The sequence below is a fragment of the Abrus precatorius genome, unplaced genomic scaffold (genome assembly GCF_003935025.1).
Source record: "Abrus precatorius isolate BTA unplaced genomic scaffold, Abrus_2018 Scaffold2, whole genome shotgun sequence".
Lineage (NCBI taxonomy): Eukaryota > Viridiplantae > Streptophyta > Magnoliopsida > Fabales > Fabaceae > Abrus > Abrus precatorius.
The window spans coordinates 28,207,432-28,222,924 of record NW_020874362.1 but is presented as its reverse complement, the minus strand read 5'-3'; the positions used below and the strand labels follow the sequence as shown (position 1 = coordinate 28,222,924).

Genomic DNA, 15,493 nt, shown 5'->3' with positions numbered 1-15,493 from the left:
ATTTTAGGCCCTTATTTTTGTCTGGAAACAATACAAAGAAACCGAAATATTGCAAAATGTCAATAACTTGATCTTGAAGAATATGTCTTATACTATTCATTATATCAATACTGAGCAATTACTCCTTCACTGCTTGCAATCCCGGATGGCCTCTTGAACCTGCAGCGATTGCAGGATGTTGAAAACAGAGAGAGAGTTTGGTACTTGTCCTCACCACCCATCATTGGCATAGGAACACTTTTCTTAACAGTGCTAACATAGCCAGGCCTATAAGTCTGACCCAAAACTCCTTCAAAATTATCAGTATCTTTTTTAAACTTGAACTGTGTCTCCAAATGAGCAAAAGCATCATCTGGTGGCAATTGGTAATTGTGAACCTTGTTTTCTTTTTCTCCAATAGGCCTAACAGTTATATCCATTTCAACCAAACCTGAAACTCTCACTGTCACACTGTTGGTCTCATCAGTTCTCTCCACAACCACTTCTCTTTGATCACCATTGACCCTCCATTCAGCTTCTCCATCCTTTGGAACGTTGACTAGTTCACCATCCCACTTTATAGTAAGAGTGTCAACGCTGTCCTCCCAGTGAGATACTCTATTGGCTGCAATAACAAGAGTGTGCGCGTCAAACATGACAGAAAGTGCTTGCACCCATGTATAGTCACGAGTCCTTCCTTGTGGTCTAGTACCAATGAAATGGGCATTGATTTGGAATTCATCATCAGAAACAATGGCAAAGTTTCCTCCTTTGGCACCGTGGAAGTAGAACATCACGCCGTCACCGCCAACAAAGCGAGGATCATAGCACAGTGCACCATACCCATCACAGTTGGCTTTTCTAGCTGCCAAACAAACAAAAACTCAACATGAGCTCAACTCTCTTCTCACTATGAAAAGTCTTTGATTATGGGTTTGTCTTGAGTTATTTTGTAAGCTAAATAATTTCATCTCAAGTGTTTTAATAAAATTAAGATATTAAAAAATTTTATTTAATTTTTTATAAATATTTTTATCAATTTATTTAAAATAGAGTGATTTATTTATAAAGTAACTTCTATAAACTCCTGGACTCTATATATAGATAGAGAAAGATAAAAAAAAATATTAATTTTTATATCATCAATAACTTTATGTAAAATAAATATAATTAAAGTATTTTTATTTTATGCATTTTAAAAATACATATTTTTATAATTTTAATGTAAATAAATGAAATATTAATTAATTTTAGATTAATTTAAAATTTTAAAATATAATTTATATAATAATGTTTTTAACTTATGCAAAATTATATGTAGTAAAAACTTATATATAGTAAGTTTTATTAAAAAAATTATAGATATTATTAAATTTTATAACTTTAATAAAAATAATAGTTTGTTAATTTTTATTATGTATAGTTTCAAAATATTTATATAATAGAAAATTTTAATAGCATGATTTGATTTTAAAATAATATAAGAATGAATAAAAGTCCTTGGAACTTACTCTTGCATTTGGCTTCACATTTGGGGTTAGAGCAATCGATGAAACATGCCTTCTGCTTCTTGTTTTTCTTAGGCTTCCTAATTGCGCACTCGGGTGGACACACGATGGTCGTACCCTTACACGTAGTGTTTAGTGCGCAGAACCCTCTTTCTTGACCCGATGGAAGAGGTGACAAGCTCTTATAATTCGATGCTTCATTATCACCCTTCTTTGGCTTCTTCTCTTTTTTCTTTCCTTTATCCTTTTCCTTGCTTCCTTTCTTATCCTTTCCCTTCCCATTGTCATTGCCATTGCCATTGCCATTACCATTACCCTTCCCTTGATCATTACCTTTACCATTTCCTTGAGGACCTTGAGCAATGGCAGCTTCCATAGCAATGAGTAAGATGAACAACGCCACCATAAGGCTCCACTTTCTTCCACCCATTTCCCTTATCTATTATGCTATTGTTTTCAACCTTTGCTTTGATGACTATTTTTCAAGTATTAATTGCTTCAATGAATGAGAAGATAAATAGATTGAGATAGAAGTAGTGCAAGAGAATATTTATAGAGAATTTATCGTGCAAATTGACCTTGAAGTTCGGCTTAAGCTTTGCTACTACCCTTTTTCTAAACTCTTCAAAACTTTGTGGTTGCTTAGTAGTGTAATATATCGTGGACTATTCAATGCTGAATTTTTAAATATACCCCAATAACGAAATTTGTTGACTAAGTTACTAGCTGTTCCAACAGTTTCCTCCTATGAAAATCTTGAATGGAGTAGCACGTTCTTTTATGGCTCTAGTCTCTAGAAAAGACGCTGGAGTATTCAAATGGAAGGCTTTTTATTGAAGATTAAAGGCTCATTATTATAGACACAAGAATTGAGCACCTCAACACCTAGATGCCAAAGGAAGCACGCATGCAAGCATATGGCGTCAAGGTAAATTAAACTTTCATTTTTCTTTTTTGGCTGAGCTTCAACACTAAGCTACACGTTAACGTCATGGTCACAATTGTGTCACGTATTAAAGGTAGTTTAAGGGTGACTTAAGAGTACTTATTGGAAACGTTTCGATGAACGTTAGCAATAATCAATAATCAATTTAGCTGTAGTTTTAATAGGGTTTTGAGTTGAGAAGAAGCAGCTTTGATTGATGGCATGAAGGGAAGAGATCCAGCTCCGACTACTTTATGGAAGTCAACGGCACAACAGGTGAAGCCGACAACCTTTGCGTCTTATTTGTTGGTTCAGTCGGCACAGATCGATAAAAGCATTTGGCTTCGTATCATTTTCACTTTAATCACCCTTTAATTTTGACTAAATTATCACTTTAATCCTTAATTTTTTTTAATTTTGTTTAACGTATTTTCAATTTAATAAAAAATTATTTTAATTCCTAAGTTATTAAATAAATTATCACATTTTTATCTTAATAAACTCATTAATATACATTAAATGTCATGAGTTTAACATATTGACTGTCAATTGGACTAATAATGAAAATTAAAGAATAAACATCAACAAATAAAAAGATAATATAAACACTTTAGGACTTTGTGAGAAGAGATAAATTTTAATATTTATGATCTTAAGAGTCGCATCGTATATTTTTTAGATATAGCGTGTCATTTAGTACTGTTAAGTTGAAATTTAGTGAGTTAAATAAATAATTTTATTAACTTTTGCTAAAATGGTTGAATGAAGAAACAAATTTGAGGTATATTCCAATAAGTTTGGGATGAAAATATTTTTTTTATTAATTAAGCACTAGACAATATTAAATTAAAGTGACGATTTTCTTTTTAAAATTTTTAAGTAGTACTTCGTAGACATCTGTAAGGAGATCTTTGGTAGACATTGAAGCGTTGATATTCAATAGGAAGAGAAGAGAAATGTGATAAATGATGTAACAGGAGACATATTTTAATTAAATATTTATTTAATAATTTTTTATAAATTTTACTATAAAGGAATTTAAAATAAATTAAAAAATATTTATTCGAATAAATGAAAAAAATGCAAGTGCAGCTTCTTATTTTATTATTGTATTGAATTTGATTAAAACATAAATTATCTAAAACTAGAATCTAAGATTTTGCTCGAATAATATCAAATTTGTTTAATTTTTTAAATTTTGTGATGTTATTTTTTTTTAAAAAAAATTTATTAATATAATATTTTCTCAGTAATACATGTCATCTTCGCTACTAAGCAGCAAATGGCTAAACTTAAAGTTATCATTTTAAAGACTGAAATTTCCATAGACTTTTTAACTTCACCAGCATAAACCCACTGTTGTACGTGATCTAACCTAAATCGTTCTTTATGAACACAGTTTATCGTCCCATCCAGATGATAATATGGAATTTTTCCCTCTTTGGCGGCGCTTTCTCTGTTGTTCTTCATCACTAACTTAAACTTTGTTGGATCTTTAATTGTAATTCTTAAATAAATGATAATATTTTATTATAGTTATAATAATTTAAGTTAATTTGTAAACTAAAGATGCTTCCTTTTTACAAAGGAAAAAACAAAACACAGAATATGCAAACTGTTTAAAATTAGAAGCATAAAAATTGCTTTTAAAAGATCATCTAAAGAGTGAAAAAAAAATCTTCAAATAAGAATATCAAATGAGTTAATTTATAAGTTAACCTAAAAAAGATAATTTATCAAATATTAAGTTAACTTTGCCGACGGACAAATGAGTATATGACACGATGAATAGTTAAAATTAGTTTATTTTTTATTTTTTAAATGTTATGAAACAAGTTTATTCTCATTTTATCAAACTTAATTTACTATCAATATTTTTATTTTGAAAATATCATCTTCTCTTATTGATTTTAAATTTCAATTCCTATCAACCATATTTTTTATAAATATAAAACATTTTATAAAAATATAAAATACGTTCTAACAAACAATACTAAAACATTGACTTAAATTTACAGATCAAATACTAAATATCATGTTGCGTATATATGGTTGTAGAATGTAATTACAAATTATACTGCAGATAGTTGTAATTAATTGAAAAATAGTGACCAATATGATGAATTCCCATCCTTCTGTTGTACAAGTACAAACCTCAATGAGCTCATTTCCTTGAATATTTTTTTGTAAAAAAGAAAATTTTAAAAGAAATTATAAAATATATTTTTAAAACTTAAAAAAAATGATTTTTATACTAGTTTAGACTACATATTTATCATAATTTTAAAAAATAATAACAATGAAAAATATTTAAATTTAATTTAAAAATACTCCATTTTAATAAAAATATGTATTTTCATATAATGGTCTAAACTTTTTATTAAATAGTATTTTGTTAACCTCAATTTTTAGAACTGAATTTAAACATTTATAAATAAATTTTTTTATAAAAAAATATATAATTAGTATATTAAAATTATAAAAATATAATAAATATTTTTCTTTCTAATAAAATTTTACTATTATTAGTTGTTTATCTTTGATTTTAAGAATTAAAGTTAATAAAATCTTACTAAATATTATAAAAATAACAAAAATATTAAGTATTAAAACTTGTTAGATATTGATTATTTGATTTTAATACAAGACACATTTTGGATATTAATATAATTAATACTATGAGAGTTATTTTTATTAGGTTCTATAACAATCAGAATAGTGAATCTCAGATAAATCTTAAAGGTTTTATCTTGGGAGAAAAAAAGTTGATAAATTAAATTGAAATTTAAGTAAAAATCAAAGAAACAAAAAGCTAATTTTGTTTTGTATATATTGCCCAAATAAATGTAAAATAAAGTTTAAACATGATTTAATCTTTAAAATATATTTTTTAAAATGAAATTAATAATTTTTAATTTTAAAAATTAAAAATGTTTTTAATTATTTTTGTTAATATACATTTAAAAATAAACAAAAATAAAATAAATTAAAAAATTCACAATTTTAAAAATAAGAAATGTTATAGTCTCAAATTAAAATTAAAAAAATATTAATATCAACATTTAAATTTAAATGTAAGTAACTAATAATAATAAATTTTTAATAAAAATATTTATTATATTTTTAATGTAATAAATATGAAACTATGCTATGCTATATTTGTTATGCAAACCTTTTAAATAGCTCTCTAGTGTTTGATAAAAAAAAATATTTATTATTTTAAGAATATAAAATTATTTAATATTTTTTTTAATGATGATTAATTTAAAAATTTTATTAATTTTAATTTTTAAGATCAAAATAAATAATTAATAATAATAAAATTTTATTAAAAAAATATATTTATTATAATTTTAATATAATAACAGTATATTTTTTTAAATACTTACATTCAATTGAAGTTAACAAAATTTTTAATTTAAATATATAAGATAAAAAAATATTCATAAATATTTTTTAATAAATACTTTGAATGCTTAAAATTACTCTTCAACTGCTGTAACAATAATGGCTTTTGGGTCCCGAAACGGGTGAAGGCAACTTCTTCTTCCTCGGTTGCGGTTCCCAAATATTCATATTTTTGTTTCTCTTTCTCTCTTCTCTTCACTACTCACTTCTCTCCCTCAATCCCAATTTCCACTTTTCATCACTAACCCTTCACTTATTTTCCCCATTCTCTTCCATCTAGGGTTTCTCGATTAGGATCCTCAATTGCAATTCCTTTCTCATTTTTGTTTCCGGCGATTGAATTTGCGAATCAGGGTTTCTGGGTCTCCGAAAGACCCTCAATTCGTGCTGGAAATCTGGGTATTTTGGAGCTGGGGTGAGAGGGCTATCCCAGTTTGTCATTCTCGCCCGCAAAAGGAGGTAACTTCATGAACATTGTAATGCATATGTCATTTTCATATATCCTTGAAGGTTGTGTGTGAATTTATCAATTTTTTTTCTCCCATGCTTACCCATTTGGTTTTTAGGTTTTTAATTAAAGGGCTTTTTTTTGTTTGTTAATTTCTTACTCTGTTCCTTTTTCATGCTAAAGGTCAACGAAACCTGCTACGATTGTTATAAACTGGAGTTATCATCACAATGTTGTGTGTGAATCGTAGTAGTGGTTTTTATATCTCTAGCCGTGTTCTCCACCTAGCTGAATGGCACCCGTTAGAATAGCAACGTTGAGTAGGGCTTGAAGCCCTCTTCTGTCCTCTGAAATCAGGTGAGAATCATCTCTTAAGTGTTTCATCCGTTTGATAAGATTATAGATTTTGAAGATTTTTTTTTATATTGTTGGCATAATAAAATGTTCTTTTGCAGTTTTTCAAGTTTTTAGGCTGAGAGATACATCAATCACCTTTAAGGTCAAAGCTTCAGATGTTCAATAAGGCTCTTTCTTTTGCCAAAGCAATGGAGTGCTGTAATTGCTTTGGGTTCATTAGGAGACTGAGCCGTCAAAGTCAAAGGTCTAAGCCTGCTATCAACAATAATCTCTCCCAGGAGCTGTTGTTGGATGACGACATTGAAGATGAAGAGCACTTGTATAATAATGACGACGCCAATACCACTAGCGGAGATGACAGTGAGGAAAAAACCCGTCCCAAGAAATCGGAAGAAATTTTGAACATGAGAGTAGAGAATGGCATGATTTGTAGGCAGTTTCCCGTTAAGGAGACTCACAAAGTTGTTCGCAGAGAGGTACATATTTTGTTGGAGTAACTTTATAGCTTTTGCTGTAAGCTTAATTTTCAATTTTGATGTATAGTCTAACATTAAGACTAGGTTGGTTAGTGGTTTTCATACATTGAATGATCTTGAGTATATTACTGGTGAAAAAAGAACTCATTGTGTCTGCAGAAGTCATATCTTCAGTGATTTTTAATTGATTGATAGTATAAAAATCTTTATACTGACAATATATCATAATTAACTCTTAATTTAAATACAAAAGAAACATTTATCACTTTTAATGGAATTCTGTGTGTCAAAGGAAAATTGGGTTGAATTTTTATATCCTATATGCTGTATGCATCTTCTTTTGTGATATACATGAAGTTGTGGCTGATTATTTGAAATGTTTTTGGTCATTGTTGTCATTTTGGTGTTTTGATCTCTGTTTCCTCAATTGTAACCATAAATTTTCAGAGTTTATATCAAGGGTATTAATCTTGCAATGAATTATATATACGACTCAAACACACAATTAAAAGTCACGGGTCTGTTCCCATCTGAATGTTTACTTGTATTCAGGAAATGATTCTCTATTGTAGTTAATATCTTTTCTGTCAGAGGCCTTATTGAACTTTTATTGCTCTTTCAGGATGAAAATGGAAACAAGATGATAAATGAGTATATTCGTGAATATAAGATTGGTTCTGGTAGCTACGGGAAAGTGGTAAGCATAGTATTCATAATACTTAACTGCTTATCCTGTCTCTCAAGGAAAACAGTTTTCCTGAGCCTCTTTCCTTATGTGCATGACAGGCTCTTTATCGAAGCTCTGTTGATGGAAAGCATTATGCAATTAAGGTAAGGAAACATTTTGGTGTGGGTCGACAGATTACTGTAGGAAACATGGTCATATGGGCATGGTTTTTTTTACAGGGCTGTATTGAGTAATTTATATTACAATAGTTACCAAGATAATAGTGCAGTTGGTCATTTATTGAGCTGAAAATCTTTTGAATTGAAGGCCTTTCATAAGTCTCATTTACTGAAGCTTCGAGTTGCACCCTCAGAAACTGCCATGACTGATGTACTACGTGAGGTATATTTCATACCTGTCACTTTATGGGTACTCTTCTTGTAGCATCTATTTTTATTTTTGATTCTGTTTGTGCAATAGCAATTAGGTCCCTTTGGGAAAGTAGACATGTTCTTCCTTTGACAAATTTGTGCCTCCCATTTTGAGAAAGAAAATTCTTTTGTATAGGTTTTACAGTTTTTTTTTTCTTCCTGGTTTGTGCATTTATATTATATACAATGTTTGCTTACTTTTGATTTTTTAGCTGTTGTGCCACTGTCCCTGCATTATGTTAAAAGGAAAATACTTTTTTATTCAGGTTCTCATTATGAAAATGCTGGAACATCCGAATATAGTGAATCTCATTGAGGTGATTGATGACCCGGAGTCAGATCGCTTCTACATGGGTACTGATGACTAGTTTACTCTTCTTGGTTTTGTTATTTAGCGAATGACTGCTACCACTATATTTTCTGTGTTTTTGAGCCTTATGTTTCTACTGTAGAATATCTTTGAAGTGCTATGCTTGACTGCTGATTTTCTTATACAGTACTTGAATATGTGGAAGGCAAGTGGGTTTGTGAGGGTTCGGGTCCCACTTGTGGCTTAGGTGAAGAGACTGCTAGGAGATACTTGCGTGATATAGTTTCTGGATTAAGATATCTCCATGCTCATGTAACATTTCTGTACCAATCTTTCTCTCTCTCTCTCTCTCTCACACACACACACACAATTTTCTGTATACCAATAAAAATAAATGATGATATTTATTCTAAACAAAAAGGAAAAAAAACTTGTAAAATGACATCATTTATGTTAGATGTTCATACTGTCATTTATGAATATGTTTAAAATAGTTTGATAGTGTTAGTGATTGTTTATTTATTTATGGAGAAGCAGAATATAGTACATGGGGATATTAAACCAGATAATCTGTTGATTACTCGTCATGGTACAGTGAAGATAGGAGATTTCAGTGTCAGCCAAGCTTTTGAGGTAATGTAATTACTGAGACCAAATATAAATTTGATTACTTGAAAGTTGAAATGAAAAATATCCTAGCCTGGTGAGTATACTTGGACATTAGTGTTTCTTCAACTGCAACATGGGAGACTTTTTCTACGTGAAAACTGAAATACGATTGCACACCATGTGTGAAGTTTGAAATGTGATTATTTGAAAAATATGAAACTATGAAAGCTGATAACATTCTGTCAGTTGAAATTAAAGTTAATAATGACTTTTAAAAGAAACCTCCTATCTTGTTAACTTTGCTTCATTGAGCTATATCATGGACCCTCATTAAAAATATTGATGTGGGATTATATTGGAATCATGCACCAATGATCCAGGGGCAGTGGGAGGCTGTTTCTAAGGTCACCCCACTATTGATCCAAACCTTGTTTGTAAGAGGGCATCCCCCTCCCCTAACCTTTTCCCTTTTAATTTTTGTAAATTCTTGTGATTCTGATTCCACTCTTGCGAAGACCATGACCATAACTTAATACCTTAATTTTCCATCAGAAGTTGCAATGACAGAAATTAGCTAATTTGAGTGTGAGGTTCAAGACATCAGAACTTGTGATTTTTCCTAAATGATTAATCCATTCTCAACTGTCAGTTATATAATACATTTTTGCTTAATTTGTTAACATAGTTCATGTACACTTCTTGGTATAGATGTTGCTGACATTACACGAGTGTTAACTTAGGAACTCCTATGGAGCATGCAATTCATTTCTTTTTGTCATCTTGGAGCATGCATAGTTATCAATATCGGATTGCAGAGCAGAGTGGTTGATTGTAAACACACAACAGGATGACCATTATCCCAAACCCAAAGATTATGGATACAGATCAATAATTTATGCATACAAATTCTCAAAAATAAAAAATTACCCAAGAATAAAGACCTTCATGATTAATAATCAAAGATCTTAATCTTATTCTGAACACACAACCATCTCAATCTAAGTTATTAATTAACAAGTCTAAGAAGTAACAATAGCAGCAACATGGTTGTGGTTGAGTGGATGATGGTATAGATGCCAAGAAAAATGAGAATATAGAAGGGAAGTAAAAAAGATGGAATTGATAATAGAACATGAAATACATGAGTGTAGACTATTCATGCAGGCTTGAAGTGTTAAGAAAGAACAGAAGACTAGAAAAATAATACTGAAGAACAAAGACCTCTATACAAGAAGAGAATAGAGTTAGAGATCAATGAGCTGTGTTGTTATGCATGCTAGAACAGAGGAGTGGCCTGTAACCATAGTTAACAATTTCAAATAGGATGTGTAATGGTCAACCCCAAATCACTGTAGCAGATATATCGGGATGTGGAATTACTACTATACTAAAGTTTTGAGATACAATTACGTAGTTTATATTGCACATACATAAATGCTCAAAAATAAAATAAAAAAACCCGAAATTGAAGATATTTTTAATTAATTATCAAATGTCATGGTTTTAACATGCAAGATAATAACAATAGAAAACAAAAGCTAAATTAGTTTAAGTTATATATAAGAATATATAATATCTATTAAACACATACAACATAAATATCAAGATCTTGTTCTTATCTGTTAATGCATATGACATAATTGAACATTCATGGTTTACCCTTTCTTTCTTGGGTTCTTTAACACTTCTTGTGTAGTCCAATTCCTTTTAAAGGAAAGGAGGTGAGGAATTCTCAACTCAAAAGCTTGGAACCTTTGTGTGGGTCATAGTTTCCAATAGCATGAACCGTCAACCAAAAACTGCTTGAATGCATAACATTGAAAGAAATTATTATATTCCTAAAAACCATTGTTCTGTGTACTTGATGGTTCTTGCCCTTGCTTCTTTGTCACAAGCATCATTTCTCTTGGCCTTTCATAATCTAGAAATCTGATCTGAATTGGAAAATTCAGATCTTATCCTAATCTGTACTATTCTTCCTAACTTTTCCAACAAACTTTTAATGGATTCATTTTGCAGGATGATAATGATGAGCTTCGGCGATCACCTGGAACTCCGGTTTTCACAGCACCAGAATGTATTTTAGGTTGCTGTTTTCTTTTCAAGATTGTAAGCTACTGCTGCTGGGGAGTTGGAAGTACTGGTTCACACTGATGTTTTTTTTGTTATTCTGTTATGTATTTAGGTCTTACCTATCATGGTAAAGCTGCAGACACATGGGCAGTAGGGGTTACTTTATACTGTATGATATTGGGTGAATATCCTTTTCTTGGAGACACACTTCAAGATACCTATGACAAAGTAAGAAATACGCACACATAAACACTCCTAACTTTTTCACCAGATAGTATACCTGGCCTTTCATGTTTACTAGTTTTCAGCCTATATCGCTATCTCATCATGCTGATTTCTTCCTGATCCAGATAGTCAATAATCCTTTAGTACTCCCAAATGATATGAATCCGCGACTGAAGAACTTAATAGAAGGATTACTTTTCAAAGGTATATGACATTAAGCATTCTTCTCATACCAAATGACTAAATTTTCCCTGTTAATGCCCAATTAAAAGTTGAAATCTGCAGATCCAAGAGTAAGGTTGACTTTGGGTGATGTTGCGGAAGATAGCTGGGTTATTGGAGATGATGGGCCAATTCCTGAGTACCTTTGTTGGTGCAAAAGGAAGAGCTTGGGGATTGAAGACAATGATGAGAGCAATGTGCTTGCTTGACCTATACTGAACTAAATTATTTAGCAAATTTGTTTGTGTACAGTGGAAAAGTTCAGATATTATTTTTCCCCGTTAGACTCTCTGCTGGTACGGTATGATCGTAGAAGCAGGTCTTGAAGTAATCTTAAAATTTAAGAAATTATGGCTCATAGGCATGATATGTATCAAAGTTAGAAAATAGTTTATTTTTATGTGGAACAATTTGGTGTCTAGTAGAGGTCTAGTATCTTTCTATTTGGATTTTCTTTGCATCTAGTTTTTCCTTCTTTGCATGTACCTCACCTTTCTGTTTAATCCACAGAAACAGACAAATGAGGGATATATTTTGTTTGGGATCATCATGAGCTGGCAGAAGCATGTTTTTATATTTGTACTTTGAATTGCAATTTTAAGCCATTTGATTAGAGAAATTTTAGTGCATCCTTTGTACATTTTCTTTTTGTAACATGTACATATACTAGAAATTATATTCGGAAAGATACTTCACAAACATAATAGGAATTTTCTTTTGACTAATTAATCAAAATCTCCACATTCGTGCATCAGAGAAAAAATGGCACTTTTAGGATTTGTTTGGAAAGAGTTTTTAAAAGGTGAAGACATTTTTTTAATTTTAAATTAAGAAGATTGTATATTATTTATGATGATTAATATATTAAGTTTATGTTAATTTATTATTTTATATCCTTGATTTTTAAAATATTAAATTAACATTTATTTAAAATAGAAAGTTTGCGCTCTTCTTTTTTTTTCTTTCAAAATCTATTTTTATAAGCAACCCCTAAGGGGGAAAAAGGTAGAGAAAATTGCTTTTGAAGTAAAGTTTTGTATTAATTGGATAAAACAAAAGAACTCCATTTTGATTTTATGAGGAAAATTTCCTTCAGAAAATGAGGAGCGTCCTTTTCATCTATTTCTTGTCTGAAGATAACTATGGATTGTATTTTACTCTAGGCCATTTTGAAGAGTAAGTTCATAAAAATATGCATATTTAGTATTTTGGAAGAACGTAATTTTAAATTATAATTTTGGGAGTGTAAATATGTGATAAATAAATGTTTTGCAGCTTTTATGTATTTAATTATATGCACTTAATTGAATATAAAACATAGAGTACCGTATCATTTTTATTCGTGTAGTGTTATTTCTAACGATGTTTTTTCATCTTTTTCTTAATAATAAAGAATGACAAAGGAAAATAAAAGTGAGATAAAACATATTATCTTTTTAATTTTTAATTGAAACTTCCAAACTCGGTTTGTCAAAATGGGGTTTAACATTAAGTAGACTGCACCGTTCTCTTAAGATGTCGACGAATGGCATATAAAAAAAATTGTATAAAATAAAGTTTTAGTCAAATAATTGAGTAAACGTATTTATTTTTGAAAAATCATACGTTTATATTTATTTTAATGCTCATAGTTACAATTTCTGTGTTACATTTATTTTTATATATTCTTTATTGTGTTTTGAAACAGATGTTAAACATTAAAAGCTTTGGGTTATGTTAAAACCACAATGATTGTTTTCCGTACTATTATATTTATTTCACTTCACGCCTATTACTCAGTCAATGTCCGAGGTAGGGACCACACTATTTTTGCAACTTGATATTTAAAAATAGACATTACTTTATTCTAATTAAAACATTTCTTTTAACTTAATATTAAAATTTATTCAATAATATAAATAAAATATTGCAAAATTAGTTCTTTTAATGTAAAAATTTAAATCTAACGAACTCAGATTCTTTGCTAGACTTGATACATGTCTTTGTTGTATATATTTGCATAGAAATGACTTTTGTAAAAATATTTAATTATTAAGAGAATAAAAATAATTAATATAAAATATGAAATTTTATTTAAAAAATAAAAAAAATTGTGAATTGTTCAAATATAATTAATAATTATTGATGCAGAAACATAATGTTATATAATTAAGTAGGTGGCATGGTTGTAGAAGTGGAAAGGGGCCACATGACACAGTGAGGGAGTGACTAACTCTGAAATGTGAAGAGAACTAACATGGATTTTCTGACACACAATATGAAGTACTGCAAAATAACCCACCCATCCCAAATGTCGCCTTTATAAATTAAATATTTGTTCTAATCACTTACTAAGCTTCGTTTTCATTCAAAGAGGAAACAATTAAGACACCACAATCTTTTTGTGTTCAAATATATAATAAATATAAATATTTTATTATTTTAATTCAATCTAAAGAGTTGAGATTAATAAAATAAAAATATTGTTTTAACCATTATATAATGAAATTTTTTTATGAAGATCTAATGGGAAAATTTTATTCTTTTAATTAATTTAAAATTCTATGATTATTAATAATAATTTTATTATTCTTTTTTCTTAAATAATTTTTGACATTCTTTTTTTATTTATTCAAATAATTTATAGTTTACACTTTAAATTTTTTTTTCAATCTTTTCCTTTATTTCAACCTTCCTCCAAACACCCTAATATGGATGTTTGAGTGTAGTAATAGTAAGAAAATATTTGACATGTCGCTAAAAGTATAAATCTGTATGTGTTTCCTTATGTTTTCTGTGTATTTGAGAGATGCATGAATATATAAAATGTATATAAACAATAAAATAATATATATAATATTATATACGGTATTAATTTTGAATGGTTCAAATAAAAAATAACTCATCATTATATTACTTCCATGTAAATCCACATTACCAAAAATCGGTTCTAATTATAGCAATTAGATTGATTAGTAAGTACTACACCTTGTATATTTTAAAAATATTATCTTTTTAACTTTTGGGATGATAAGTTTTAATTTTTTCCTTTAATTTTTATACGTGTGTATATAAAAAAATAATAAGTGAAAGATAAATCAGAAAAATGTTTGATTTTGTCCATTACAAATTAAAGTGTTACTAAATAGATCCATTAAAGATCTCACTAAGTTTTTTATTACTAAAAAAAAATTGTTATATTTTATTAAATATTTTTAATTACTTACAAAAATGGATATTATATAACTTTTACATGTTTAATAAAATAAATACTTCATTTCGTTTTTTAATTCAATATCTGCTATAATTTTTGGCTGTGTGAAATGCTTAGTGTGTATTGGGATTAGATTATTTTTTATATTTATAAAAAAATTGAAAATAAACTATTTATTTTTGTTTGATAAATTAAAAAATAAATTATAATATTTATCAATTTTTACTGTCAACATTTTAGAGTTTATGATTAAAAGTTATCAAATTTCTAGTTAAAATTTATTTATTTTATAAAAATTGATTATTTTAAATAAAAAATAGAAATTATACATAACCTTGTTTTTTTAATATAATTTCATCCTAAAAAGTTGATATTTTATACAATTTAAAAAACATTATTTCAAAATCAAATTTGATCTAACATATCTAAATATAAAATTTATTTTATATGGTAAATTATAATATAATTATTATTAAAATGGTTTATTTTTTTTCTTTTGGAAATCCTCATAAAAAAAAAAAAAAAAAAAAAATTGTCTTGTTCTTCGTTCAGCGTCTGAAAAAGAGACCTATGATTGTTGTTTGGGCGTTTGTATCATGCATTGTCCTGTCCTCTTGTCTACCCCATCTTAACAACTGTATCTTCAGTTACTTGCTCACTCT

General features: G+C 28.7%; 2 protein-coding genes across 3 annotated transcripts; one reads left to right on the top strand and one right to left on the bottom strand.

Moving 5' to 3' along the window:
- Positions 1 to 104: 104 nt before the first annotated feature.
- On the bottom strand, positions 105 to 1,917 carry LOC113860110. The gene is made up of 2 exons (XM_027492762.1): positions 1,491 to 1,917; positions 105 to 844 (listed from the first exon to the last, which is right to left on the bottom strand). Exons 1-2 carry the CDS (start codon positions 1,915 to 1,917, stop codon positions 105 to 107), a joined length of 1,167 nt encoding a protein of 388 aa, XP_027348563.1.
- Positions 1,918 to 5,903: 3,986 nt separating this feature from the next.
- On the top strand, positions 5,904 to 12,264 carry LOC113857550 (serine/threonine-protein kinase GRIK1-like). 2 transcript variants are annotated; one of them, XM_027489561.1, is made up of 13 exons: positions 5,904 to 6,279; positions 6,452 to 6,625; positions 6,724 to 7,101; positions 7,724 to 7,798; positions 7,888 to 7,932; positions 8,096 to 8,170; positions 8,466 to 8,553; positions 8,697 to 8,821; positions 9,047 to 9,142; positions 11,138 to 11,204; positions 11,304 to 11,419; positions 11,542 to 11,620; positions 11,702 to 12,264. In XM_027489561.1, the coding sequence occupies exons 3-13, from the start codon at positions 6,781 to 6,783 to the stop codon at positions 11,845 to 11,847; spliced, it is 1,233 nt and encodes a 410-aa protein (XP_027345362.1). In that variant the 5' UTR covers positions 5,904 to 6,279; positions 6,452 to 6,625; positions 6,724 to 6,780; the 3' UTR covers positions 11,848 to 12,264. The 2 variants fall into 2 exon arrangements, with proteins under 2 accessions (XP_027345362.1, XP_027345361.1); XM_027489560.1 differs by having other exon boundaries at positions 5,943 to 6,279; positions 11,138 to 11,195; positions 11,702 to 12,002.
- The last annotated feature ends 3,229 nt before the right edge of the window (positions 12,265 to 15,493 follow it).

Coding starts and splice junctions, on each gene's coding strand:
- LOC113860110 (XM_027492762.1), bottom strand. CDS start 1,917: ATGGGTGGAAGAAAGTGGAGCCTTATGGTGGCGTTGTTCATCTTACTC. Junction 845..1,490: donor ATGTGAAGCCAAATGCAAGA/GTAAGTTCCAAG, acceptor TTTGTTTGGCAG/CTAGAAAAGCCAACTGTGAT.
- LOC113857550 (XM_027489561.1), top strand. CDS start 6,781: ATGTTCAATAAGGCTCTTTCTTTTGCCAAAGCAATGGAGTGCTGTAAT. Junction 7,102..7,723: donor ACAAAGTTGTTCGCAGAGAG/GTACATATTTTG, acceptor TTGCTCTTTCAG/GATGAAAATGGAAACAAGAT. Junction 8,822..9,046: donor TAAGATATCTCCATGCTCAT/GTAACATTTCTG, acceptor ATGGAGAAGCAG/AATATAGTACATGGGGATAT.